The 27,521-nt window shown below is 38.1% G+C and overlaps 2 protein-coding genes across 4 annotated transcripts in view; both read left to right on the forward strand.

The window, feature by feature from the left end:
* Positions 1-13,983, forward strand: part of LOC106868286 (uncharacterized) — a 31,123-nt gene extending 17,140 nt beyond the window's left edge. For all 3 annotated transcript variants that reach the window (XM_052970588.2, XM_052970589.2, XM_089357409.1), the window contains exon 4: positions 13,480-13,983. The gene's annotated coding sequence lies outside the window, so the exon portion shown is untranslated. The remainder of the gene's footprint in view (positions 1-13,479) is intronic.
* LOC149134055 (protein ZBED11-like) lies at positions 2,255-2,851 on the forward strand. Its single transcript, XM_089358179.1, has one exon. It carries the CDS (start codon positions 2,255-2,257, stop codon positions 2,849-2,851), a length of 597 nt encoding a protein of 198 aa, XP_089214305.1.
* Positions 13,984-27,521: the final 13,538 nt, after the last annotated feature.

Consider the following 27,521-nt stretch of genomic DNA (forward strand, 5'->3'; position numbering starts at 1 on the left):
TCGTTGCCAGTGCCCCTGGACTGGTTCTTGTGCGGGTGGCACATGAGATGCACCATTTTGAGCGTGGCCGTTGCCAGTACCGCCTGACTGGCTCCCGTAGGATTTTCGAGCGAGATCGTTGCCAGTGCCCCTGGACTGGCTTGTGCGGGTGGCACATAAAAGACACCATTTCGAGCGTGGCCGTTTTCATGCGGGTGACACGTAAAAGCACCCACTACACTCTCTGAGTGGTTGGCGTTAGGAAGGGCATCCAGCTGTAGAAACTCTGCCAAATTAGATTGGAGCCTGGTGTTGCTATCCGGTTTCACCAGTCCTCAGTCAAATCGTCCAACCCATGCTAGCATGGAAAGCGGACGTTAAACGATGATGATGATGATAATGATGATGAAGTTATTTCACGTTAAAAATTGTCTTATTTCGATAATTTCAACTAATCACTGACGTCTATTCAGTTGAATACAGTTACTGCTGTGACGGTGTATATGGTATTAATCCCCATTAGTTCTGACATTTCCGATTAACTAGACTGTTCGTAAACAACGGGGAAAAAGCCATCAAAATACTTGAATATTGCCTGTACTTGTTATTGGAACTGCCACAATTATTAATGCACCTCCACCAAGTGCTTCATTTCCTAGAAATAGCAGCCAAATCTTCTTCAAATCAAACTCTAGTTTAGGGTTAGGGTTCGGGTTTTAGAGTTAGGGTTGGGGTTAGGGTTATGAGTGAGGTTATGGCAAAAATATACACACACAGATACGCACAGCGTACTTTATTATATAAACAATATATGCGTATAAATTACGATTAAACCGGATGAAATATGTCACAGCGAATAACACTCTTAACACCGGTAAAAGTTATTGTTTATGAAAAGAGCACTGACTGTATTCAGCTGAATAGACGTCAGTGATTGGTTGAAATTACAGAAATACGACAACTTTAACATGAAATAACTTGCGATGTACAATTTTTTGTTAAGAAGGCTAAGAGAAAAAGTTGTTTTGTATGACACATTCTACCAGTGTCCCAAGTTTGAAAGTGTTTCGTTAAGAAAACAAGTGTTGGCCGTCAAATCACAAAGATCCAAGATTGTTTGTAAAAGTAAATCTCCATAGCCTAAAACTTTGGATTCCGTAAAAAAATTTTTTTTAAATTAAGAGGGGAAGGGTTCCGTTTACATATCCTCCATCTGGACCTTATACAGCATAGAGATAGGCAAACGCTGTCAGAAAATGAACAAATGATGTCTTTTTCACATTTTGTGTGTGGACGTCTTGATCATAAGGATCAACAAAATGTTGGTGTCATCACCTTGTTCGTGTAGGTACCACCATTAAGGATACCGATGTTATATGCTCACCATCCATCGCTGACTATGTGAGACCCAGGCAAAATCCACCTTTGTACCAGCTCAGTTAAAGTTTCTTCTGTTCGGTTAGGTACTTTGGTTAGGTACTTCGATCAAAAAATACTTTCTTGAGACTTTCTATGCCACCGATACTCAATGTCCCTTTGTGTCTTTTACTACTTATCTCCCCCTTAATTTTTATTTACTTTTTTTTTATATAACCCATAGCTTCCCACCGGTGGGTGATTTCAACTTACAGGTGGGTGAATTTCTTGAAAATGGTGGGCGATTTGAGATTTTGGCGGGTGATTTGAACATTTTGTGGGTGACAATGAAATTTTAGAAATTAAGTCTGCATTTACTTATATCTAGGCATGCCTAGAATAAGGATGCACTTTTATCGATTTGACTATTCGCATGAGTATTAAAAATGTAGACTTGTTTATTGATCGAATATTTTTGTCGCAGTCATTAAGATGGTTGTCATGCGTGCTAAAAATAGCAGCCAAATACGCCTAGGCCTTAAATCACACTCCACTACAATTTTTCTTTTTTTTTTGGCATAATCGTATGAAGTCCTGCATGCAGAATTCAAATTTGCAAAAATTTCCTGAAAACTCCGAAAACTAAAGTTATGAGGAGTTGTATGTTGTGCATAATTCTGGGGTTTCATATCAAAACACAGGTGCTATTTTCAGGATGTTGACAAAATGTGCAGTCATGCACAAAATGACAGCTTTGAAATCCTGTTTCTTAACTTAGTGAAAATGACCAAACTTTAAACCTCTATAACTTTTTAAAAACATTTTTTCTGGAAAAAGTTGAATAGCTCCAGCAATTTAGCTTGGAAAGGTACATTAATGTGCCAAATTTTAAAATTTTCGATAAACTTCAATTTTTGAAATGCCGGCAGCCAAACAAACTAGATCCGTATTTACTCCAGTAAAGACATGTCATCTGAACTCTGCTCCATTGACTTCTTCTTTTCTTTGGGAATACCATACTGCCTTTCTGACACCATCTGTAGAAATTTGTTTTTACATTTTCACTTTACTGAAAATTTGTCAACAGTACAGTAGTGATTATTTATCGTTTGGATTTATTCCCTCTCTTCAGAAATGTCAGTTACCAATGTTCCTTCTTTGCCATCAAACATTGACCAACAAAGCAATGAAACCTTCACACTTGAAGTATCACTTTGATGCAAAGCTTTCTAACAAGAAGTACAAGCTGTTATCATACTTTTTGCAACTGAGTTCCTCTTTCAAAAAGCAAATACAAACATTCAACACACTACTCCAGGAAACTAGTAAACAAGAGACTGACGGGGTGATTGCATCGTACAACATTGTATTGCTTATTGGTAAGTCTCGGAAGTCTCACACAATTGGAGAAACATTATTTTGCCCAGTTATCGAAGAGGTTTTGTCAACCGTTATGCATGAAAAACGCAATAACATTATGAAGAAGATCCCACTTAGTAATAACACAATTTCTTGAAGCATTGAAGAAATGGCCAACGATGTCAAACATCAGCTCATTAGTATTCTCCAGCGTTCTGAATTTTCTATACAAGTGGATCAGTCAACTGTTGTTGATAATCAATGTTTGATGATGGTATATGTTCGGTATTTCAGCGAAGACCTTCAGTCTTGTGAGGAAATGCTGTTCACAGAGAAATTGCCGCTTTATTCAAGAAGTGCAACTATTTTTCACACTCCCAAGTCTTTCCTTCTTGAACATAATATCCCACTCAGTAATAGTCTTGCCTGTGCATCTGATGGAGCCCCTTCGATGATAAGAAGATACAGAGGTTTTTCATCTCTCCTAAAGCGTGAAATTTCCCACCAGATAGTAACTGTTCATTGCTTGGCACACTGGCAGTATTTAGTGGCAAACAATATGAATGGTAGGTTGATTGACGTGCTACAGTTAGTTATCAAGACTGTGAACAAATTGAAGTCCAATCCCTTGTCTGATCGAATTTCCGTCTACTATGTCTGAGAAATTATGAGGACCATACTAAACTCTTATACCATACTGAAGTGTGGTGGCTGTCAAAAGGAAACTGTGTTTTATGCTTTGTCAAACTGTTTCATATAATCATATCTTTCTTTGAAGATACTCCACTATCTGCTTCATTGATGGCTGCAAGGTGTGATATATTCACAAAATTAAATGATTTGAATAAGTTATTGCAAGGAACCAGAAAAATTATCATAGATTATAAATCATTTATCATTACCTTCATTTTGAAATTGGTACTGTATAAGACTAACATTTCAAAACGTCAGTTCCATCAATTTCCACAACTTGATTCTTTGAAAGATGAATTAGTTGATGAAGATTTAACTACATATCGCAGCTATTTACAATCATTGCACGATAACATGGTGGAACAATTTCAAGATGTTATTGCACTGAATATTCCAAATTGGTATAGCAATCCGTTTGAGGTTGATGCAGTCGATTACAAGGATGACGTTCAGTAGGAATTGATAGAATTACAAAATGACAGTGATACCACAACGCGATATGGCAAAGAAGGTTTGTGGTACCATCAGAGTATATTGAATTCCTATCTCAGTCTGTGGAGATGTCTGAAATTACTTTTGCTTACCTTCCCTACCTCATACCTTGTTGATTCTGGTTTTAACCACGTTGGAACTTTACTTTCCCATAAAAGAATTGGACTGGATTGACACAATGAGGAGACTCGTGGCTAAAGTTGACAAGTTTGAAACCGAATGTATCTGCACTAGCTGCATCGCACCAGACACATGGTTCTCATTAAAAAGTTTTATTCTTTTCCTTTATAATACAATCATTAATTATTTTTGCATCGGTAGTTTTGATCAATGGTTCATTTGGGGAAAATGAAAATCAGTGTAAAAGAATGTGTAAGTTTCCAGAAGTTAATCTGTCTGAAAAATATAGAGTTAATGTAAGAATTTTATTGACACTAATGGCGAAACTAAACCCACAATAAGGGATTTGTAAACAACTGCATATTTAGTACAAATGGCACTAACAGGGCAACGAGTCTACGATATACTGTGTGTGTCAAATGATACAAGGGTGGGGGCTTGGGGATTTTATGTTGGTGGGGTTGTGTCAGGTTTTTTTTTTTTTACACAGGTGGACGATGGAGCATTCTTTGGGCAGTAGGTGGGCGATATTGCAATCTGGCGCGAAAAGTTTGGGAAACACTGATATAACCTGTTTTACATCTGCTCATATCTGCATACTGATGCGACCGTTGCAAGACAGTGTAGGAGAGAGAATAGTGATGTTGTAGGAGAGAAATGTGTTCGCATGGATGATGGTACGCTTGCATTAAATGAGGATGCAAAGAAAGAGGTCTGGAGATGCCACTACGATAGATTGCTTAATAAAGAGAATGAATGGGAGAAAGAGAGCCTGCCTTATGTCGACCCAATAGAGGGACCAGCTATCCGAGTTGATAGTACCAGGGTAGATAAAGCAATTAAGAGTATGAAGACCGGGAAAGCCCCCGGCCCATCAGGAATCACTGCAGAGATGCTCAAAATATCTGGCAGTGTTGGCTATAGCCTAGTCACCCGTATTACGAACCAGGTGATACACGAAGGAGTCATACCCTATGACTGGTGTAGCAGCATCATAGTCAACTGCTACAAAGGTAAAGGGGACGCTTTAGATACAAATAATTACAGAGGCATCAAGCTGTTAGATCAGGTTATGAAAGTTACAGAGAGGGTCATAGCCCAACTAATTAGGGAGCGAATCAATTTAGATGAGATGCAGTTTGGGTTCGTGCCAGGTAAAAGCACTACTGATGCCTTATTTCTAGTGAGACAGTTGCAAGAGAAATACCTAGCCAAGGATAAACCTCTGTACCTGGCTTTCGTTGACATGGAGAAAGCCTTTGACAGGGTCCCCCGATCCCTTATCTGGTGGTCAATGAGGAAACTTGGGATAGAAGAATGGCTAGTGAGAGCTGTGCGAGCCATGTACAGAGATGCGGCCAGTAAGGTGAGGGTTGGAAATGAGTACAGCAATGAATTCCGGGTAGAGGTAGGGGTCCACCAAGGTTCCGTCCTCAGCCCCCTATTATTTACCATAGTCCTCCAGGCAATCACAGAGGAGTTCAAGACAGGTTGCCCCTGGGAGCTCCTCTATGCTGATGACCTTGCCCTAATTGCGGAGTCACTATCAGAACTAGAGGAGAAGTTTCAGGTGTGGAAGCAAGGTCTAGAATTGAAGGGCCTTAGAGTCAACCTAGCTAAAACCAAAATCCTAATAAGTAGGAAGGTAGATAAAACACAAACCCCTTCAGGTAGATGGCCCTGCTCAGTATGTAGAAAAGGAGTAGGTAGTAACTCTATAAGATGTACCCGGTGCAAGCTATGGACACATAAGAGGTGCAGCAACATCAAAGGCAGGTTAACTAGCAAGTTAGTTTTTGTTTGTGGCAGATGTTCAGGTGCAATAAAGACTGCAAACAAACAGGAAACAACTTCTATCTCATTCCAGGGTGAAAAACTAGAGGTAGTCGATAGCTTCCGCTATCTGGGCGACCAAGTTAGTAGTGGGGGTGGGTGCGCTGAAAGTGTAGCTGCTAGAATAAGAATAGCCTGGGCAAAGTTTAGAGAGCTCTTACCCCTGCTGGCGACAAAGGGACTCTCACTCAGAATAAAAGGCAGACTGTATGACGCATGCGTACGAACAACCATGCTACATGGCAGTGAAACATGGGCTGTAACTGCTGAGGACATACGTAAGCTCGCAAGGAATGAAGCCAGTATGCTCCATTGGATGTGTAATGTCAATGTGAATACCCGTCAGAGTGTAAGTATCTTGAGAGAAAAGCTGAACATTAGAAGCATCAGTTGTGGCGTGCAAGAGAGACGATTGCGCTGGTATGGACATGTGGTGAGAATGGAGGAGGATAGCTGCGTGAAAAAGTGCCACACCCTAACAGTTGAGGGAACCCGTGGAAGAGGTAGGCCCAGGAAGACCTGGGCTGAGGTGGTGAGGCAAGACCTTCGTACATTGGGCCTCACCGAGGCGATGACTACGGACCGAGACCTTTGGAAATGGGCTGTGCGTGAGAAGACCCGGCAAGCCAAGTAAGATCGTTGCCAGTGCCCCTGGACTGGTTCTTGTGCGGGTGGCACATGAGATGCACCATTTTGAGCGTGGCCGTTGCCAGTACCGCCTGACTGGCTCCTGTAGGATTTTCGAGCGAGATCGTTGCCAGTGCCCCTGGACTGGCTTGTGCGGGTGGCACATAAAAGACACCATTTCGAGCGTGGCCGTTTTCGTGCGGGTGACACGTAAAAGCACCCACTACACTCTCTGAGTGGTTGGCGTTAGGAAGGGCATCCAGCTGTAGAAACTCTGCCAAATCAGACTGGAGCCTGGTGTTGCCATCCGGTTTCACCAGTCCTCAGTCAAATCGTCCAACCCATGCTAGCATGGAAAGCGGACGTTAAACGATGATGATGATGATGATGATGATGATCCCTATCTCCCGAGCTGGGTTTTGAAACCGTATTCTGGTTGTTGGTGACAATGGCATTTCCTTTGTCTTGTCAACAACCACGGCTATTTTTAGCGTAGGAGTGATCGCTGCCACTTTCCGGTCAGCGAAAGTTCAGAAAAGCAGGATAGGAATTGTACTGAACTGACCCAGCTTTGGAAGAGGGTAAGGTAACACTATTTGGGCTATGGTATTTGTGAGAAATACGAGAACAGGAATTGGCGCAAAGCAGTTGAGTGGTAGCAGGTAGCCGAAGCAGTCGGGGACAGCAGTTTGCCCGAGGAGTTGGTAGCAGTCGAGTTGGATGAAGTGAAGATGAACAGTGATAAGTCCGACAGACAGAGGCCGAGAGAGTGAGCACCTATAGTCGGCAGAAATGCATAGAGTCTCAGAGAGAGAGGGACAGAGAGATGGAACTGTTGTGGCCGCCAAAAGAGATAGTCGTAGTCAGTTGTTTACTTCTTGGATCGTACGGTGTTTGTGAAAGAAAGGAAGTTATTACAGCAAAGGTTTATCTAAATATTCTTCCAAGAAAATGTATTTGTCGTCATGATATATAAAGAAAAAGAACTGTTAACTGTGATGTTAACTTAAAAGAGAAAGAAAAGAAAGAACTTTTACATGTGGTGTAACTGAAAAGAAAAGAAAGAACTTTTAAAGGACTCGATGTGCGAACTCTTGTTTGTGTAACGATTGCAAACCCTTGATTATGTTGCATTCGCCATTATATGCTATTGAATTGTTATGTAATGTTTTATTCTGATGTTTGATGTAAAAAGAAAGGGTTAGTTCCACTACCCAACGTATGGTCTCCGTGTTGTTTCTTCCTCCCCTCCTTTTGCCTGTGTTGTTCTTCACTGCGTGCTCCGGCCGGGGCTTATTGGTGGCCGTGGCGAGCGAACCGACTCACTGAGCGTTCGACGTTCGCGCGCAAGCGAGTTCTCTCTTCGTTAAGGAGGTGCTTTGCGTGTGGGTGTTCGTAACAATACAAACTTTAACTTCTCATCTTCTTACCTTTACTGTTAATGAGCTGAATTACCCGGCGTTGCCCAGGTTACTGCTGTTCTTATTCAGATTAGTAAACAATAAATATGAAGATATATTTTTTTTTCATAATTATTTCAAAATATCTGTACTTTATTTTAAAATATCCAAATTGGGTTAATGTTTACAGTATTACCCAGAAACGAAAAAAAAAGTGCTGACCTGAGAGAGATGAAATATGGGCATATTATTCTAATCTGGCATCAGATTTCTTCTATAAGGTTTTAGGAGTTGAAAAGTTAGTGATCAAATCAGAAAAGATAACTATTTCTTAAGATTTTGTGCTCTGTAATAAAAATTACTTTACACTCTTCAGTAGAAGTACACTGACAATATATAAGTGAAGCACAGGAGTGGCTGTATGGTAAGTAGCTTGCTTACCAACCACATGGTTCCAGGTTCAGTCCCACTGTGTGGCATCTTGGGCAAGTGTCTTCTACTATAGCCTCGGGCCGACCAAAGCCTTGTGAGTGGATTTGGTAGTCGGAAACTGAAAGAAACCTGTCGCATATATGTGTGCGTGTGTGTTTGTGTGTCTGTGTTTGACCCCCCAACATCACTTGACAAAAGAGACCGATAAAATAAGTACTAGGCTTACAAAGAATAAGTCCTGGGGTCGATTTGCTCGACTAAAGGTGGTGCTCCAGCATGGCCACAGTCAAATGACTAAAACAAGTAAAAGAGTATACATACTAATAAATTTCTGCATACAGATACCAATATATACATGCATTTCCCACATATCCATTATATCTAATCACCCATCTCAGCTATGTGTTTAATGCCAGAAATAGTGCCGGGGTGAATATAGTTCCAGAGCAAAATATAATGACTAGAGAACTCAAAATTACGCACACTTATAAACTGAGGATATAATCATTAAAATGATTATATCAGTGGTTAGTGTATAAAAAAACATTGGTCCTCCTTAATTACAATTATATTTTTGTAATTATATACTTCAATATATATCATCATCATCATCATTTAACGTCCGCTTTCCATGCTAGTATGGGTTAGACGATTTGACTGGGGACTGGCTAACCAGATGGCTACACCAGGCTCCAATCTGATCTGGCAGAATTTCTACAGCTGGATGCCCTTCCTAACGCCAACCACTCCAAGAGTGTAGTGGATGCTTTTTACATGCCACCAGCATATATGTATATAAAAAATAAAAACAAAAAATGGAACAAGAATGTAACAGGTGACAACAAAACATTCAGACAGATGATTAAAAAAAAGACAGGAAAAAACAAGGACAGGTCATTCGCAGCTTTCAATCATTAGTCGAGAAGTAGAACATCTTTGCAGTAGATCATCTTTCAGCCAGTTAATCTCAAGACTGCTGTAATCTGGCTGGCCCCAAGAAAATCTAAACTAAGAGCACTAGATTCTTTGGAAGAAAGCAAGCGAATGTATACGAAACCAAGGACGAAAAAACAGAGAAATGGAACACAATTATAAATACAAACAACAGGACAGGTGTTTTTCGACTAAGGACAAATTAAATTAATCTGGCATGTGTGGAAGTGAAGCCTTATGGCAGGAACATAGATGAAAGTCATGGGAAGGAATATAAGAGATGCTACACGGATAGTAGTCAAACCAAGAAAGAAAGGCCATGTGGAAGGAGAGGAGAGAGGTGTGGGTAGAGGGATTGAAGAATTAGGGAAGAGAAAGAGAAAAAAAGGAAAGGGACAGAGTGAGGGAAAGTGATGAGAATGAAGGGAGTGCCAAGAAATGTGAGAGAGTGTGGGAGCAAGATGAAGAAAAGTGGAAGGAACAAAGAAAGTGTGAAAGGGGCTAAAGGAAAGAGTAAGAGTCATACAGAATTTATATATATATATATATATATATATATATATATATATGTATATATATATTTGTACTTACATACAGGAGACCAAAAGTGTACGCATGCCACTATATGTATATATAAAAAATCAAAACAAAAAATGAAACAAGAACATAATAGGTGGTATTACCAAATCCATTCAGAGTTATAACAGAAGACACTTGCCTATGATGATGTGCTGTGTAGTGGAACTGAGTCTGAAATTACATGATTGGGAAGCAAATTTAACTGCTTATCTATGGAAGCACCTATGTACACAAATGCATAAATATATGTGTACCTTCACAATGATATGCAGTTATACATACAATTAGAAGTCCATTTTCTATCCTGATTTGAGTGTTTTCCTTCAGTTTTGTTCTTTAAGATACAGAAAAAACCTACTGTTGAAAATTACAAAATATTTCACCTTTTTATGGAAAATGATGAATAAACTGTGTACGTAGTATTGGTTGGTGGGAATATATCTACAACTATCTTTTCTATTTTCACCCACACTTGAAGTAAAGCAGTTTTTTTTTTCTTTAGAGAACTCTTATGCAAATGTTTATAAATTTTAGTGGGGGGAAAAGTTTACCTTTCTGGATATTTTTTCAGTGTATACAGAATATGTACTGGAAATTCAGCTATTTTCATTCATTCATAGCCTAAGATACCAAGCAATTCTACAATATTAAGATTCTTTTTACTTATTCTCCAAATCATAGCTTCTTCACTTTTAGATCTACCATATTTAATTCTCTTCAGCTTTATTTTATACTAATATATAAAGCAATGAGCTGGCAGACTCGTTAGCATGCCAGGTAAAATGCTTATCAGCATTTCACCCATCTTTAGGTTCTGAGTTCAAATTCTGTTGAGGTTGACTTTACCTTTCATTCTTTCAGGGTTGATAAAATAAGTATCAGTTGAGCACTGAGGTCAATGTAATCAACTTACCTTCCTCTCCCAAAATTGCAGACCTTGAGTCATGGTTTGAAACCAATATATCTTTATTCTAACAGTTTCCTAAAGTGAACTTTGAAAACTGCATCTTGAGATTCCTTTTTTTTTTTTCTAGAAATGTTTTAATTGAAGTCCATAAAAATTAATATTAATCAGCACATTGTTCAGTTACAACCTCCTACAAATTCAATTGTCATTATTCACAAAAAGAGATTTATACATCTTTTAATGTCTTTCTTTTTTTATTCAAATATTGTTTTTTGTTTATCAATTTAATACTTCTGTTTGATTTATCTGACATAAAATTTGCAGCATCCCTGATAACAACCTGTCTTTGATAATAGGCCTGCCCCATCAGAACTGACTTGGGTATAAATACTGGTATGACAGTGAATCATAGAGAATCTGTGTGTGGTTGTTTAACTGGCTAGAAATAGAGGGTAATTTTATCTCATATCACTGTGTTGAAATGTATAAGGAAATATTAGAAAATATAGTCCTAGATATTCTTGGAGGTCATGGAAAGAGTGATAGCATTATTATTCTTCTGACTATATGACAAATTGAAACAAAAATAATACCCGTAAAAAGATGAATGGTCATGGTTTGGTTGCTTTTAATCATAGGTCTGTTCAATTACATCTGTCTGGATAGCAATAACTTACATCTGTCTGGATAGCAATAAAATATCTGTTTAGTCAAGGCTAACATGGAGTTAACAATAACAAATTACAGAGAAGGACTACTTAATTGCTTGATCTTCTAAAATAACACCCAACTTTCTTTCAAATCACACATTACAATTCTGAAAGGAGATGGATATATTGGATTAGTTCAAATCTTCAAATAAATTCTTGTCTTAAGTTTATTAATACACAAATGTAGTAAAATTTTCATTGTTGAATATCTATTTTTTAATATCCCTCATTTCTTATGCAGTTCACTTTTTATTTCAGAATGTTGGATGAGATTGCCTTAAAAGCATTTCTAACTTATGATCCATCATCAGTTTTCATCATTTATTACAGACAAAAAGATGTTCTGCAGAACAATTATAACACTGTTTATGTAAATCTATGGTGTTTCCAAAGGAGTTTGCAGCTTCTTCAGAAACTGAAAAACATAAATGTAGCAGTAGAATTATTCATTTACAATATAACAGAAAAACACCAACAAGAACAGTGTCTGTACATTGTGGTGAAGACAAAAAATTATGGAGAAAGAAATATGTGAGAACAAGCATAAATGCAAAAGAGTGATTGATTTTCCAAGTGAGAAACTGAAAGTGAAAACATACCACTGTGATATTTGTAAAGAGTTATTCACTGAAAAAAGTAACCTAGCTACTCAAAAATGTACTAATAATAAAGAGAAACACTATCGCTTTGATATCTGTGGTGAGTTATTCTCTTGAAAGGCACTAGGCACACTAGACACACAGGAGAGAAACTGTGATATCTGCGGTAAATCATTCCCTCAAATAAATGGATTATTTCTTCACAAACATATTCATACAGGAGAGTAGCCATATCATTGAAATCTATGGGAAATCATTCTCTGTAAATAGTTCCTTAACTAAACATAAATGAATTGACACAGGCGAGAAGCCATATCACTGTGATATCTGTGGTAAATTATTCTCTGAGAAAGGTACTTTAACTCACCACACACATATTCATACAGGTGTGAAACCATTTCATTGTGATATCTGTGGTAAATCATTCTCTTGAAAGTATGAAGTGACTATGCACAAATTTATTCATACCAGAGAAAAACCTAATTGCTGTAATATCTGTGGGAAATCATTCTCCACAACTGCTTACTTGAATATTCACAAATGTGTTCGTACAGGTATGATATATATGGTAAATCATGCTCTCAATCTCTTGATTTAACTAAACACAAATGTATTCATACAGGAAAGAAACCATATCAATGTGGTAAATCTTTCTCTTGAAGCTCTTACTTAAATTGTCATAAATGAATTCATACAGAAGAAAAGCCACATTGCTGTGTTATCTGTGGCAAATGATTCTCTTATGAAACTTCTTTTACTAACCACCAACATATTCATAAAAGACAGAAGCCCTATAACTGTGATATCAGTGATAAATCATTCTCTTAAAATGATTCTTTAATTAAGTATAAACACATTCATACAAGAGAGAAGCTTTATCACTGTTGTATCTGTGGTAAATCGTTCTCTCTATCTAGCCAATTAAGAACCCATAAATGAATTCATACAGGAGAAAAACCATATCATTACAATATCTGTAAGAAATCATTCACTGTAAATTGTACCTTAACAAAAACATGAGCATATACACACAGGAATAAAGCCATATCACTGTGATATCTGTGGAAAATCATTCCCTCAAATTGGTGGCCTAACTCAACATAAGCGCATTCATAGAGGAAGTGCTTTAACTAGATATAAAGGCGTACACACAGAAGAAAAGCCTTTTCACTGTGATATCTGTTGTAAATCATTCTCTGCAAGTGGTAACTTAACTAAGCATAAATGTTTACATACAGGAGAGAAATTATATAGTTGCAATGTGTGTGATAAATCATTCTTGAAAATGCTAAATTAACTAAACATAAACGTGTACATATGAGGGGCTGCTGAAAAGTTCCTGGCTTTAAGGATATTGCAAAAGGGTAGAGCTGTTACCTTTACAGGGGAGGTAGGACAACTATTGAAGAGATATGCAAAATATCATGATGGTATACAATATATCTTTCTCTTTTTTGCAGATTTAACATATGATGGCAGCTCCCACTGTGGATTTTAGTAAAATTGAAGCACCAGCAATCACAAAGTTCCTCTTTTTGCAAGGCAAAGGAGCGGTGGAAATCCATGACGAGATGAAGAAAGTCTTGAAGGATGGCTGCCCATCTTATTCCACAGTGAAAATCTGGGTGTCAAGGTTTCAAACTGGTCATTTTGAGGTCATAGATGAACCCCGGTCATGTCAGCTAACTTGTACCAAAGAGAAGCCATATCACTGTAATATCTGTGGAAAAGCATATTCTAAAAAAAGTTCCTTTGTTAAGCATAAATGTAATCCTACAAAAGACTAAACTTCCATGTCAAAAGTCATTCTCTGAAAGCATATATAAAACAATAAATGTATTCACAGAAGAAATAAGATGAGTGGAATAACACCTCTGAACAGTATATATAGTACTCAATTAGATGTGTTTTGGTGAAATGTCTTACAACTGTAATATTTTCAATAAAAACATTATTTCTGTGGACTTGTGTATATTCACTCAGATTTCTGGAAGGAATGTTAATGTTAACATCTAAAAGAAGATGCTTCTTTTCTATTCACCTTTGCTGAATGCAGTTTTTACCAGGAGGAACTGGTGTCATCATACAGTATTCAATGGTCATTGGGTATTCTAACCCTCAATCATAACACCCTCCTATTGGTAGGTCAGAAGAGGTGGTCAAATCGCTGCTCAACACCTCCTGGCTTGCAGGATAACTTCTCTCCCTTGCTCCATAAACAGAAAGTGGTTCTTCCTACAGCCTCCCCCATCCTGTGCACAGACACCTTTCACTCTTTTTCTCTTATTCCAATGCTTGTAAACATCTTGCATACTTATTGAGCAGGGAATCCCCTATGGCCAACTTCAAATGTGAATGGCCATAACTGCCATCCTTCTCCCTGTAATCTTGCAGAAGGCTCTGGTTTTGGCACACTTCCATTCAAAGGCTTCATTGTACCCTTTTGAATGCAGGACTGTAGACTGGTTCAAGATTATTTTCAATATCTTATCTGACCACAAACTATATCTGGGTTCAGGGTTGTTCAGACAGCACAGAGAAACTGTAACCTTTCTCTCAGCTCAAATTTCATGTTTTGTACTTGGGACCCATGTAGTAGACTTCTTGTCCTTTTTTGCTGTCCTTGCTGGCTTTTCTCCTTTCTTCATGTACTTGACTGTGGTGTTGTTCTCTCCTGGTGTTCATGCTGGAGTCTTTCCTGTTCCACAATTTGAGCAAGTGTTTCAAGCACATTGTCATGGCGTCACTTGTGTCTTCTTTTTGCACCCTGAGGTGATATGTGCCATAGTACTACTTGCACCACAAAGTCTTCACAGCTGACTGCCTTTCATACTCTATCAGTGCAGGTTTATTGGTGTTGCGAGTTTGTCAAACACCACTTGTAGCAGGAAGGAAATTTGGAAAGATTCCAGTTTTCACAGGTCTGTCCCTGTGACATTCCTTTTGTATGCAAATTGGAGCTGTATGTATTCTTTGGTGGATTGCTTCTGTCAGCTCACTGTCTACTCCCTAATAAAAGAAAGTATTGGTCATCTGAAGACAATGTTCCAAACATTTTATAAAATGGCATGAGACAAAACAGATTTGAGAATATATTGAGAAATATCCATTTAGTGGATAACACCAATGCTTCAAGAGACGATCGTGCATTCAAATTCAGACCTCTACTTGACCACTTACAATAAAAATCTAAGGAACAGTGTGGTTTGAAAGAACATCTCTCTGTTGACGAAAGTATGATTCCATATTATGGCAAGCACTGTGCCAAACAATTTGTAGGGAAGTGGTTATACATCATTAGGTGTATTCCGCTTCCGTACATTAAATTTCTTGAAGAAACAACAGAACGCAGATTCTGAACTATCAACACAACAATATTTATTACAATAGAATTCAGCAGCACTTCGCCCTTTGGTTACTGAGACGCCGTCAATGATGTTGCGTGGTAATTTGTCTAGCTCCAGAGTTGGAATGTTGGAGAGAGGCTGCTTCGACGTCCAGGCCCTTCGCCAGCCAGCGAGAAAGAGAGTGAAAATAGGCGCGAAAGCTTGGATGTTGATGACTACGCATGCGCATGAGACTCTTCCTGTATTCCTTCCGGAACTAGTCCCTGCGCATGCGTGGATAAGCTTTCCGGAAATGTCGTCTGCTATTAAGGCGTCACTACATGGCTCCCCCTCGAGTGCCAAAAGCACGAAAATAGAAAATTGGAGTGGCGCCTGAGGCAAGATGGCCACCGAAACCACCCACAAGATGTGGCACAAACACACACAAAGAAAAATCAAAGAAATGATGTACACTTGTGAGATACATGCATGCAATGTACAAAAGAATTGACAATGACAAAACAACCGTGATGACAACTGTCCAGGAAACTGGAATCACGCGATGTAAAAGTCTGATTTTTTTTGTTTTTTTCCTGAAAGGAAAGAAAATATATGAGTGCACAAGTGTGTGTGTGAGAGAAAAACACAGAACATAGTAAAAGTGTCTGTAGAGAAAAATCCAGTTCGTATAAGAGTTACACAAGATTTAGAATGTTCATACGCAGGAAGTTGCGGTCAGGGAGCAGAGCTGTAGTTGAGCGTCGATGCTGGGACCTGTGTTACCTGGTACGGAATATTCTGGCTGGTTAGTTCTGGTCTGTTGATCATGAGTGGAAACATCCACTCTAACAGGGTCGAGATAAAACTGCGCTTGTTGAAGTTGGTGTTGCTGGCGACGACAATGGTAGACAGTACATTGGTGGTGAAGACGTCGGTGCTGGAACTGGCTGTAGCTGTGTTCTGTATGTGTGTTTGCGATTGTGTATGCATTGGTAAAGATGTTGACAGTGGTGTGTGTGGTGGTTGTGACAGGGCGTCTATTTGAGAGATACCGTTGAGTAGCATTGCTTGAAAATGCTGTCATGAATTCAGAGCTGCGAGCGAAAATGACCAAAAGATCCCGTGCAAATGAAGATAAGCCAGAACTCTTCCATTCTCCAGCCGAGAGAAACGGAGAGGTGACGAAAGATGCTAAACTGGGAACAAGTAAGCATCAAGAAATGTTATGTACTCACTGAAATGTAACTGTGCATTTTACTGCTATTTTCAGCAAGTAGAGGACGCTGTGTAAGAATGAACTGACGTCTCGTGAAACATGTAGGAAACTGCTCAAAAAGTTCTTAGGATGAAATAACCGTGAAGTTTTTTGTGTGAAAAAACCACAAAAGTCTCAGCCGCAAAGAAGTCTTTGGTTATAGGCTTTGGAAGTCATTGACAAAATAAAAAACTTTAACGTAGGAAAATTTACTTAGCTTTTCACTTGTGATGGATGAGAATGTAGAGGCAATCCTGAAGTTGAACGTCGTGAAGCATACGAATTCAATGGCTGTTGAAATGAGGTCTGTAGATCTTTTAGCTCGGAGTAATGCCGTATTTACTTATGTCAGCGGCGGCTCGTGTAGTATTATTGGTCGGCAGATCAGAAATTTTGGTTGCAGTTGTTCTTTATTCGGGGTCACCAATTGTAGGAAAGTGGTTGAACCGAATCACGTCGGGGTCACCAATTGTAGGGAAGTGGTTATACACCATTAGGTGTACTCCACTTCTGTACATTAAATTTCTTGAAGAAACAACGGAACGCAGATTCTGAACTATCAACACAACAATATTTATTACAATAGAATTCAGCAGCACTTCACCCTTTGGTTACTGAGACGCCGTCAATGAAGTTGCATGGTTATTTGTGTAGCTCCAGAGTTGGGTTGTTGGAGAGTGGCTGCTGCGACGTCTAGGCCCTTCGTCGGCTAGGGTGAAAGAAGCGGGAACGTTTGGATATCGATGACTACGCATGTGCATGAGACTCTTCCTGTATTCCTTCCGGAACTAGTCCCTGCGCATGCGTGGATAAGCTTTCCGGAAATGTCGTCTGCTATTAAGGCATCACTACAAATTTATAAAAGAGAAACCAATTTGGTTTAGTTTCAAAGTTTGGGCTCTTTGTTCTCAGCATGGATATAGGCATGCTTTTTTGACCTCTGCACTGGCAAGAAAGATGGTCCCAATAAAACCGAAAATGCATTTGGCCTAGGTGGGGACATTGTCCTTGATCTCATTGATGCTGTAGGAATACCAGACAATAAAGGTTTCAAAATATTTTTAGATAACTATTTCACAAGCATTCAGTTGATGGAGAAACTTTTTGAGAAAGGAATATGTGCGTTGGGAATCTGCAGAGAAAATAGGATGGCTAGATGTCCTTTCAAGACGCAAACTGAAATGAAAGCATGCCCCAGAGGAACAGCTGACTTCAAATCCACTTCAAATATGGTCGCTCTGAAATGGAAAGATAATAACGATGCTGTTCTGCTATCAAACTTTGAAACCTATAAAATGTCCACTGTTAAGTGCTATGGTAGGCCTCAAAAGAAATATGTTCCAATTCCACAGCCTGAAAGCATCCAAAATTACACCAAATATATGGGATTTGTTGACCTTCTGGATCATAACATCGGTTCCTATAGGATTCGTATGCAGCAAAATAAATGGTGGTGGCCTATTTTTTCATATTTTGTATCTGTGGCAACCCAAAATACATGCATCTCGATGAATAGAGCAGGGCATAAAATTACATTATACAATTTCATCAAAAACATTTCTCTAATTCTATTGAAAAAGTATGGCACTCCAAAGTTTCAAAGAAAACGTACATCTGTTCATGTGACAGACAATGCAAGACATGCATTGGATTGAATATATTCCAAATGAAAGAAGATACAAAGAGTGCTCTGGGAAAAGTCATTTCATATGTGAAAAATGTGATGTAGGAGTTCATCCCAAATGTTTCAAGAAGTATCATGTTCAGTAAAGCTGTATAGTTTCATTTCAAAACAATATATTTTACTAAATAAATTTTCAGTTTTCATTGATATCTTATTTATGTGAGCAGGAATTATTCTTATAATAAAGTTATGGTCAGATCTGATACTTTTATTAGCCTCTAAATAAGTAAATTGCACAGTTAACAAGCTTATTAAAGATTCATATGCACAGTGCCTAATGTCTGCTATAACTGACGGATTATTTCAGGAAATATCAAACAGATTTCAATGAATTTTTTTTTCCAGTCGTTATTTAGGTTAAAATAATAGTATCTGAATTTTCAGGCAATTTCATTCATTAGAAAAATTCGACACGAATGGGTTAAGTACATCAATTGGTCACACATCATAAGGTTCAACAGAACTTATTGAAGCCCACCAACATGCACATAGTAATGCCATGAGAAATAGCAAGACTAAGACACTGTAACAGCCAAGCACCCTCCCAAGTATCAACTGGTACCTAGGTAAAGTGAGTCGCTGACAATGGCAAGAACTTCACTATCAGTGGTACAGTTCCTCCAAATAATTATATTAGAATGAAATTATTTTAAAATTACTATAGTCAATAAGTGATATTTATTTCATTACAGAAGTAAAAACATTTAACATTGTTCTTCTTGATCTGGCTGAACCCATATCGAAAGACAGTGCAGCCTTGCTTGGTCAACTTTTGTATTAGCCATCGTCAGAGGGAAAAGGGTGCAGAATTGGGAACCAAAAATCAATATATTAATATGCTAAGGCCGAAATGTGTTATGATGTCATGTAATTAGTTGAAGGGAAAGGCAAAGAGGTAGAGAGGTGTTTTTAAAAAGTTAATTGAAGGGAGTGATATAGAGAAAGAGAGTTAGAAATAGAATATTTAGCAGAGAGGTGATGTTCAGGTGGTGAGGTTAAAGAAAGGCAAATAAAGAAGTGTGGTGGTGGTGGTGGTGGGGGGGGGGGGGGAAAGTAGTGACATTATTGCCAGCCAATTCATTAAGCTGTCATGTGGTTAGTGGAAGTGAAAGGTGAAGAGAAAGAAAGAAATGATAAGGATGTGAAAAGGGGAATGACATGATTAAAAAGTTTGTTGAAGTAAGAAGTAGAGAGAAAAAGAGAGATATAAAGTGTTTAGCAAATGGAAATTTTAAACATCATCATCATTATCATTTAACGTCTATTTTCCATGCTGGTAGGGGTCAGACAGTTTGACTGGAGATGGCTCTAGTCACAAATGAATGGACAAATGAAAGAAAAAGGCATGGGTGCCTTTCACATGTCACTGGCAAAGGTACCCTTTATGTGTCACCAGCATGGGTCCCTTTCACGTGACACTGGCATTAGCCACAACTATGATTCCACTTGGCTTGATGAGTCTTCTCAAGCACAGCAAATTACCAGAAGTCTTGGTCATTTCTCATTGTCTCCATAAGATTCAACAACTGAAGCTCATATTTCACCACCTCATCCCACATCTTCCTGGAACTACCGCTCCCACAGGCTCCCTCCACAGTTAAAGATCGGTACTTCTTTATGCCGCTGTCCTTGTCGATACACATCACATGATCATATCATTGCAGTCTTCTCTCTTGCACACTCCATCTGATGCCTCTTATACTCAATTTACCTCTTAGGATGCTTACATTCTGTCATACATACACACTGACATTGCACATCCAGTGGAGCACCCTAACTTCATTTCTTTCAAACCTTTGCATGTCCTTTGCAGTCACAGCCCATGTTTCACTGTCATGTAGCATGGCTGTTTATACACAAGGATCATACAATCTGCCTTTCACTCAGATGGAGAAGCCCTTAGTTACCAGCAAAGGTAGTAGCTCACTGAGCTTTGCCCAGCTCATTCTAGCATCTATGTTCTGAGAGCATCCTCCTCTACTGCTAACTTGTTCACCTAAGTAACAGAGGCTATCTGCTACTTCTAAGTATACCCCGACCTGGCATTTGACAAAGTCTATTTTCTGTACATTCCAAGTGTTTATTGTACCTGCACATCTGCCACACACAAAGATTACTTTCTCTGTTAACCTTCATTTGATACTGCTGCACCTCTTGTGTGTCTATAGTTTGCACTGGGTACACTATGTAGAGTTTCTACCAACACTTTTTCTGCATATTGAGCAAGGCCATCTCCCTGAAGGGATTTGTGATGTCTGTTTTTGCACTTACTAAGGCTTTGGTTTTTGCTAAATTAACTCTCAGGCTCTTTGATTCCAGACCTTGCTTCCACCCCTGAAATCTCTTCTCTAGTTCTGGTAGTCATTCAACTATAAGAACGAGGTCATCAGCTTAGAGGAACCCCCAAGGGCAGCCAGTCTTAATTTCCCCTGTTATAATTTGGAGGACTACGATGAACAAAAGGGGGCTGAGAACCGATCCTTGGTAAATTCCTATCTGTACAGTGAATTCATTGCTCTATTCATTGCTAAATTACACCTTACTGACAGCATCCCTGTACCTGACTTTTACAGTTCTCACTAACCACTTACCTATCCCTAGCTTCCATATTGCCTGCCAGATAATGGAGTGGGGAATCCTGTCAAGGGCTTTCTCCATGTCAATAGAAGCCTAGTATAGAGGTTTATTTTTGCTAGATACTTCTGCAGCTGTCTTACCGGGTGTATAGCATCAGTAGTGCTTCTCTCTGTTTCAAAACCAAACTCTTTTCATAACTAGTTGAGCTATGACCCTGTCTGTAACTTTCATCACCTGGTCCAGCAATTTGATACCTCTGTAATTACTTGTCTAAGGCATCACCTTTGCCTTTGTAGCAGTTCACTATAATACTGCTACACCAATCATTAGGTATGATTCCCTTGTGGACAACTTGATTAACAATATAGGCAACTAGACTATATACCACTTCAAAACATCATATATTATTGTGACTGACAAGAAAATAACATTTTAATATTCAGTTTTTTATATCTTTTATTTGTTGATTCACAATTATCTATCTTCCACATCAATAGTTGGATGGAAGAAGGAAGGCCTACAGTAGATATGGTAATAAGCTTATCATAAATAGAAGGGTAGATTTGTCAATGAAAGTGAAATGAACTGACTCAGCAAAATAACTATGGATGTTATTATTTTGTAAAAAATTTTTATTTGAACTTTGTATTAACAGCAAGAAAGTAGATATAAACAAACAACTGAATTGAAATGAAATAATCTTGGTTGGCAAACAACTTAGACTGAGCTTTGATACCAAAAATTATAATGATGGTGGTAGTTGTGGAGGTGGCAGCGGTGGATGGATTGTGAAAAGTGTAGTTTATTTTTGATTGAAGCAAATTTTTTGTGTTGCTTATCACTTAATTGCATAAGTGCAATTATTTATCATCAACTTGCTTGAAAATTGATAATTGTTTAAAGAATATGTATGACAGATGATGTAAGCTAAGAAGAGAAAGAACAAGACAATATAGACAACAACATAAAGAGAAACAGAGGGTTGAATCACTAAAACAAGCATGGGGGTATCAGCATGTAGAAGGGAAAATATGAATCAAAGAGTACAGAGTATTTACAACAGATGAGCAAATGTGTTCAAGATAGAATATAAAATGAAAATGAGAATGTCAAAAAAAATATATATAGTTACAACACTGGTGATGTGAATATTCTCTGCAATCATAGTTAAACTCTTAGGTTTATAAATGAACTTCTGAATTGCTGGGAGGTCATGCTCCTTCAATTACACCCTTATCCAGAAGAACTGAAAGGTGTTTTTAAATATAAATAATGTTGAATATACAATTCATAAAGGAACACTAATCTTTACTGCTCTATATAAACTTACAATCATCTAAGAAATTTCATATTTACCATGGAATTTCCATGGATAGTGCTAGTAAATAGTATATATTGAAAAAATATTCCTGTTGTATGAAACACAGGAATAGTGCAAAAAATAAGGGAAAATCCCTGCCTAATTATTTGCAATTTTCCTTCCCAAAAGGTGTATGGAAGCTACACCAAAACTTCAATGTGGTGTGATTTGAGGAGGATTTAGCTACTATTTCTTGTATGTTGAGCTCTGCATTGAGCAGAAATGTGAAACATATGACTTCTAGCCCTAGTTTTATCTAGAAAAAGACAACTTTTGTTTCATTTTGAATTATATTTCTTGACATGTTTTCAGAATCTTATGCCTGACTATAGTTTTAACAGTTTCTGATTAATCAAATCAATGCATTTTGGGGAATCTTTAGTTACTTCAGCCAATGAAAAAGAAGTTTATAAACCCATATACTACTTATTGATGTCATCCATAAATACCTTCCATTTTCTTATATATGCTGAGCATAAAAGAATATTGTTTTCTTTCTCAGATTATCTGCATGTTAGGAGATCCTTAAACCAAGGTGCCATGTAAAACATATTGGTCAGATCCTAAAACCAAGGTGCCACATAAAAAGCATTGGTATGGGCGCTGCTGCCACATAAAAAGCATTGGTGATGGTGCCACTTAAAAAGCACTGGTGATGGTGCCATGTAAAAAGCACCCAGTATACTCTGTAGAGTGGCTGGTGTTAGGAAGAGCACAAAAACCTTCCAGGAAAGCATCCCCAACATCACCTCCCAAAACAATGGGAAGGTAAACTTGGCTATCTGCATTCTCTCAGGTATGTCACTGCATAGTCTGAGACATGCAGGATCTCTGCTTGACTTCATAAACATGCTCTTTATGGAGAAAATAGTGCTCAACCCAACCTCTTCTTCACAAATAACATGGTACTCATACATAATGTTAAGGTGACTCCAACAATTTTCTCAAATCATAACTGAATAGAACTAACAATGTATGGTCCACAGAAGACTATGGACATGCAGGCTACTAGAAACATCCAACTCCTCTGTAACCTGAACTTTCACAAAGCTGACTCAAAGAGTATTTGAGAAAAAGGTCATGGAACAAACCTGGTCTACCAGTCTCTCTACACAAGATATTGGCATAAAGCAGCAGCACTTTATGACAATCATGCACAACATAGGCAGTAAATTTGCTTTAGAGAGAATACCAAACCTATAGAAAAATATACTTCTCAGGGATGGGATGATTCTATTCAGACAACAAGTGACAATCTCAAACCATCTAAATGGGTCACTAAAGGATAACAAACGAACCTGTCTCAAATTACCGTTACTTGAGATTGAAAATGAACTCAGACACTCCCATGAAAAGGAGAGGGCAGAAAAAGAAGCCAGGGCTGTCAAAAATATTATAACAAATACTAAAGCCTTCTACAGATATGCAAAAGAATCTGCTTCAGTACAGTACAAGATAGGGCCATTGCTCAAAGAAAATGGCTTGCCACCTGCAGACCATCAGAGGATCAGTGGAATACTGAATGTGCAATTCAAGAGTATTGAACGATCTTCCTCTCAAGGCCCTCCCCATCCTTGACAATGCTTCTGCTCACTTTCCTAACTTTGAAGATGATATCCTGGATGAATCTAAATTCATTGAAGTTCTATAACTTTCACACAACACCACCCCTATCTTGCAGCCCATGGACCAACAAGTGATTTCTGATTTTAAGAAATTGTACATCAAACACTTGTTTCATTGGTGCTTTGAAGTCACTGAAAATACAAATCTAACCCTTCATGAGTTTTGGAAGGAGCACTACAACGTTGTTAACTGCCTGAAAATCATTGATATAGCCTGGCAGGGTATCACGAGGAGAATGCTGAATTCCACATGGAGGAAACTGTAGCCTGACTGCGTATCTGGAAGAGACATCGAGGGGTGTGAGTCTGAGACACCTGTAGTCGAGGAAATAGTGTCTCTTGGCAAGTCCATGGGCTGTGAGGTTGACAATGGGAACATTAACGATTTCTTCGAGGAACACTCAGAGAAGCTGATGACAGATGAACTCCTGCAGCTTCAGGAGCAACAGCATTCTAATGTGGTGGAAGAGATTGGTTCACCGGCGGAGGCCAGTGTAGCAGAGAAGGCTATCTCTACGAGTGACATAAAGGCAACGATGGCAAAGTAGCAGTATGCTTCTGAATTTGTAGAAAAATATCAGCCTGAAAAAGTATCTACAGGTCATGCAGCTGCTTTATTTAATGACACTGCTCTGTTGCATTTTCCTAACATTTTGATGTTTCTAATGAAACAACCTACAAGTGTGAAAAGTGAAGAAAGTGCATCTTTTGTTTTTATAATTGTCATTTTCCTTGTAACTGCACCTTTTCTGTTTTAAAATCCATAAAAAATTATTTTTAGGTGTTTTTTCTGGTAGGGTGGGGTAGGGGAAATGGAACGAATTAATATTTTAATTCATTTCAATGGGGACAATTGATTTGTAAAACGAGTAAATCATAAAACAAGCTCGGTGATGGAACAAATTAAATTTGTACTGCAAGGTATCACTGTATAATATAATAAATGATAAATATTAAATGCAAATGGCGGTACTTTTTGGTTATCTCACCCCCATTAAAAACTTGGGTTATCTCCCCCAACTGAAAAAATTATTTAACCCTCAATAAAACAAAACAAAAAAATGAAAAATTAATAAATACAAAAAGTGAAAAGATTAAACATCTTATTGAATCTGATAATATTTTTATAACAAACCATACAAAAGTGAAAAAATTAATAAACATGAAAACTGAAAAAATTAAACATCTTATTGAATCTAATAACATTTTCATAACAAATCATACCTTGCCTATTGAAGAGGCCAAAAGTCAACAATGTGTTGAAGTACTGAATCAAAAGGATCTAACCCTTTTAACCCAATCTGTTGTTGCCATATAAACTCAACTTTTTAGTGGGAAGACAACCCAGTTTTTTAATGGGGGTGAGATAATCAAAAAGTACCATTAAAAATTATGTAGTTTATATAAAGAAACTTTCTAAAATATATTATCATAACATAATCACCGTAGAAATTAAATAAACGCTGAATTAACCAGTTATCCCCCAACAAAATTTAATCATAAGAACTTCATAAATGACCTTTTGTTAATTACTCATTTCCATACTAAAATTAAAATCAAAATTACTTAGTTTTTTTTAGAGGAAAAATCCCATTGTAATGTTTATATGCATTTATTGTTTCACAAAAGTAATTTACAAAGTATGTTTTAATATGGTGTACAATAAATATTATTTATGCAAGAATAATTTTTACATAAACAAATAAGAATTTCTTATTTTTTAGGGGAAATAATTCACTTTAAATCAATATGTCTATAATCTAATGGATTCATACTTATGAAGGAATAATATAACACTAGAATTATATAATATTTAGAATAGGGTCTACTTTAAAATTTAATTCAAATTAATATAATTACATTTAAGATCATTCAATATAAAATAACATAACATTTATTTCTTTATTGCCCACAGGGGGCTAAACATATAGGGGACAAACAAGGACAGACAAAGGGATTAAGTTGATTACATCGACCCAGTGCGTAACTGGTACTTATTTAATCGACACCGAAAGGATGAAAGGCAAAGTCTACCTCGGTGGAATTTGAACTCAGAACGTAATGGCAGACGAAATACCGCTAAATATTTTGCCCAGCATCCTAATGATTCTGCCAGCTTGCTGCCCATAACATTAAAACTTCTTAAGGACTTTACTATCATTATCATAATTACTCTTTTCCTACACTAAAATTACTTAGTTTACTAGAGGAATATAACATATTGTAATGCTTATATTATACATACATGCAAATATATATATGTGCCCTTCAGCTGGGGCTACCTGATGGACAGAAAGACCGATTTTATGACACCCTCTTGCAGACTACTTCGTTGATGAATGACAGGATGGTGACTTCAATGGACATCTTGGATAACATGCAGGGGGCTTCCATGGAGGCTTCCATGGAGACTATGGTTTTGGCTCCCGCAATGAGGAGAGAACTAGACTGCTGAAGTTCTGCAATGCAAATGATCTTATGGTTTGCAATACTAACTTCAGGAAAGCTGCCAGTCACCTAGTCACCTACCGTTCTGGCAGACACACTAGCCAAATTGATTACATCCTCGCCAGAAAAAGGGAAAGATGGCTGCTTATAAATGCCAAAACCTTCCCAGGTGAAGAATGTACCTCACAACATAGATTAGTAGTTAGTGACTTTAGGATCAGGGCTAAATGGATGCCCAGAAGACGACCAGCATGAAGGAGAAGGGTCTGGAAGCTTAAAGAACCTGCAAGTGGACAGAGATTTAAGAGATGTATTACTCGAAGCCTTTGATGAAATAGAAGGGGATATAGCATCACATGATGTGGAAGACAATTGGAGGTTTCTATGGGACAACCTGCTGAGGGCCACTGACCAGATCTGTGTATGATGCAAAGTCCCCTCTCGACCCAAGGTAACGTGGTGGTGGAACAATGTTGTTGACTGAGCTATTAGGGAAAAGAAACAGGCTTGGAAGGACTGGAAGAATGGTGATAGCAGGTAATTATATCAGACTGCCAGAAAGGAAGCTAGGAGACAGGTTTATTTAGCCAGAGAGGAAGCAGATAAGAAAAAATTTGTCAATGTTCTGCACCGTGAGACTTGAGGTATTTTGTGTTGCAACACAGCGTGTAAGAGAGAATGGTGATGTTGTAGGAGAGAAATGTGTCCGCATGGATGAAGGTTCACTTGCATTAAATGAGGCTACAAAGAGAGAGGTTTGGAGATGCCACTATGAAAGGTTGCTCAATAAAGAGAATGAAGGGGAGAAAGAAAGTCTGCCAAATGTTGACCCAACAGAGGGACGAGCTATTCGAATTGACAGTACCTTGGTAGATAAAGCAATTAAGGGTATGAAGACAGGGAAAGCCTCCAGCCCATCAGGAATCCCTGCAGAGATGCTCAAAATATCTGGTGGTGTCAGCTATAGTCTAGTCACCCGTATAGTTAACCAGGTGATACATGAAGGAGTCATACCCAATGACTGGTGTAGCAGCACCATAGTCAACTGCTACAAAGGTAAAGGTTATGCTTTAGTTACAAATAATTAATTACAGAGGTATCAAGTTGTTGGATCAGGTAATGAAGGTCATGGAGAGGGTCATAGCCCAACTAATTAGGGGGAGAGTCAGTTTAGATGAGATGCAGTTTGGGTTCATGCCAGGGAAAAGAACCACTGGTGCTATATTT

The sequence above is a fragment of the Octopus bimaculoides genome, chromosome 9 (assembly GCF_046866305.1).
Source record: "Octopus bimaculoides isolate indiv1 chromosome 9, ASM4686630v1, whole genome shotgun sequence".
NCBI lineage: Eukaryota > Metazoa > Mollusca > Cephalopoda > Octopoda > Octopodidae > Octopus > Octopus bimaculoides.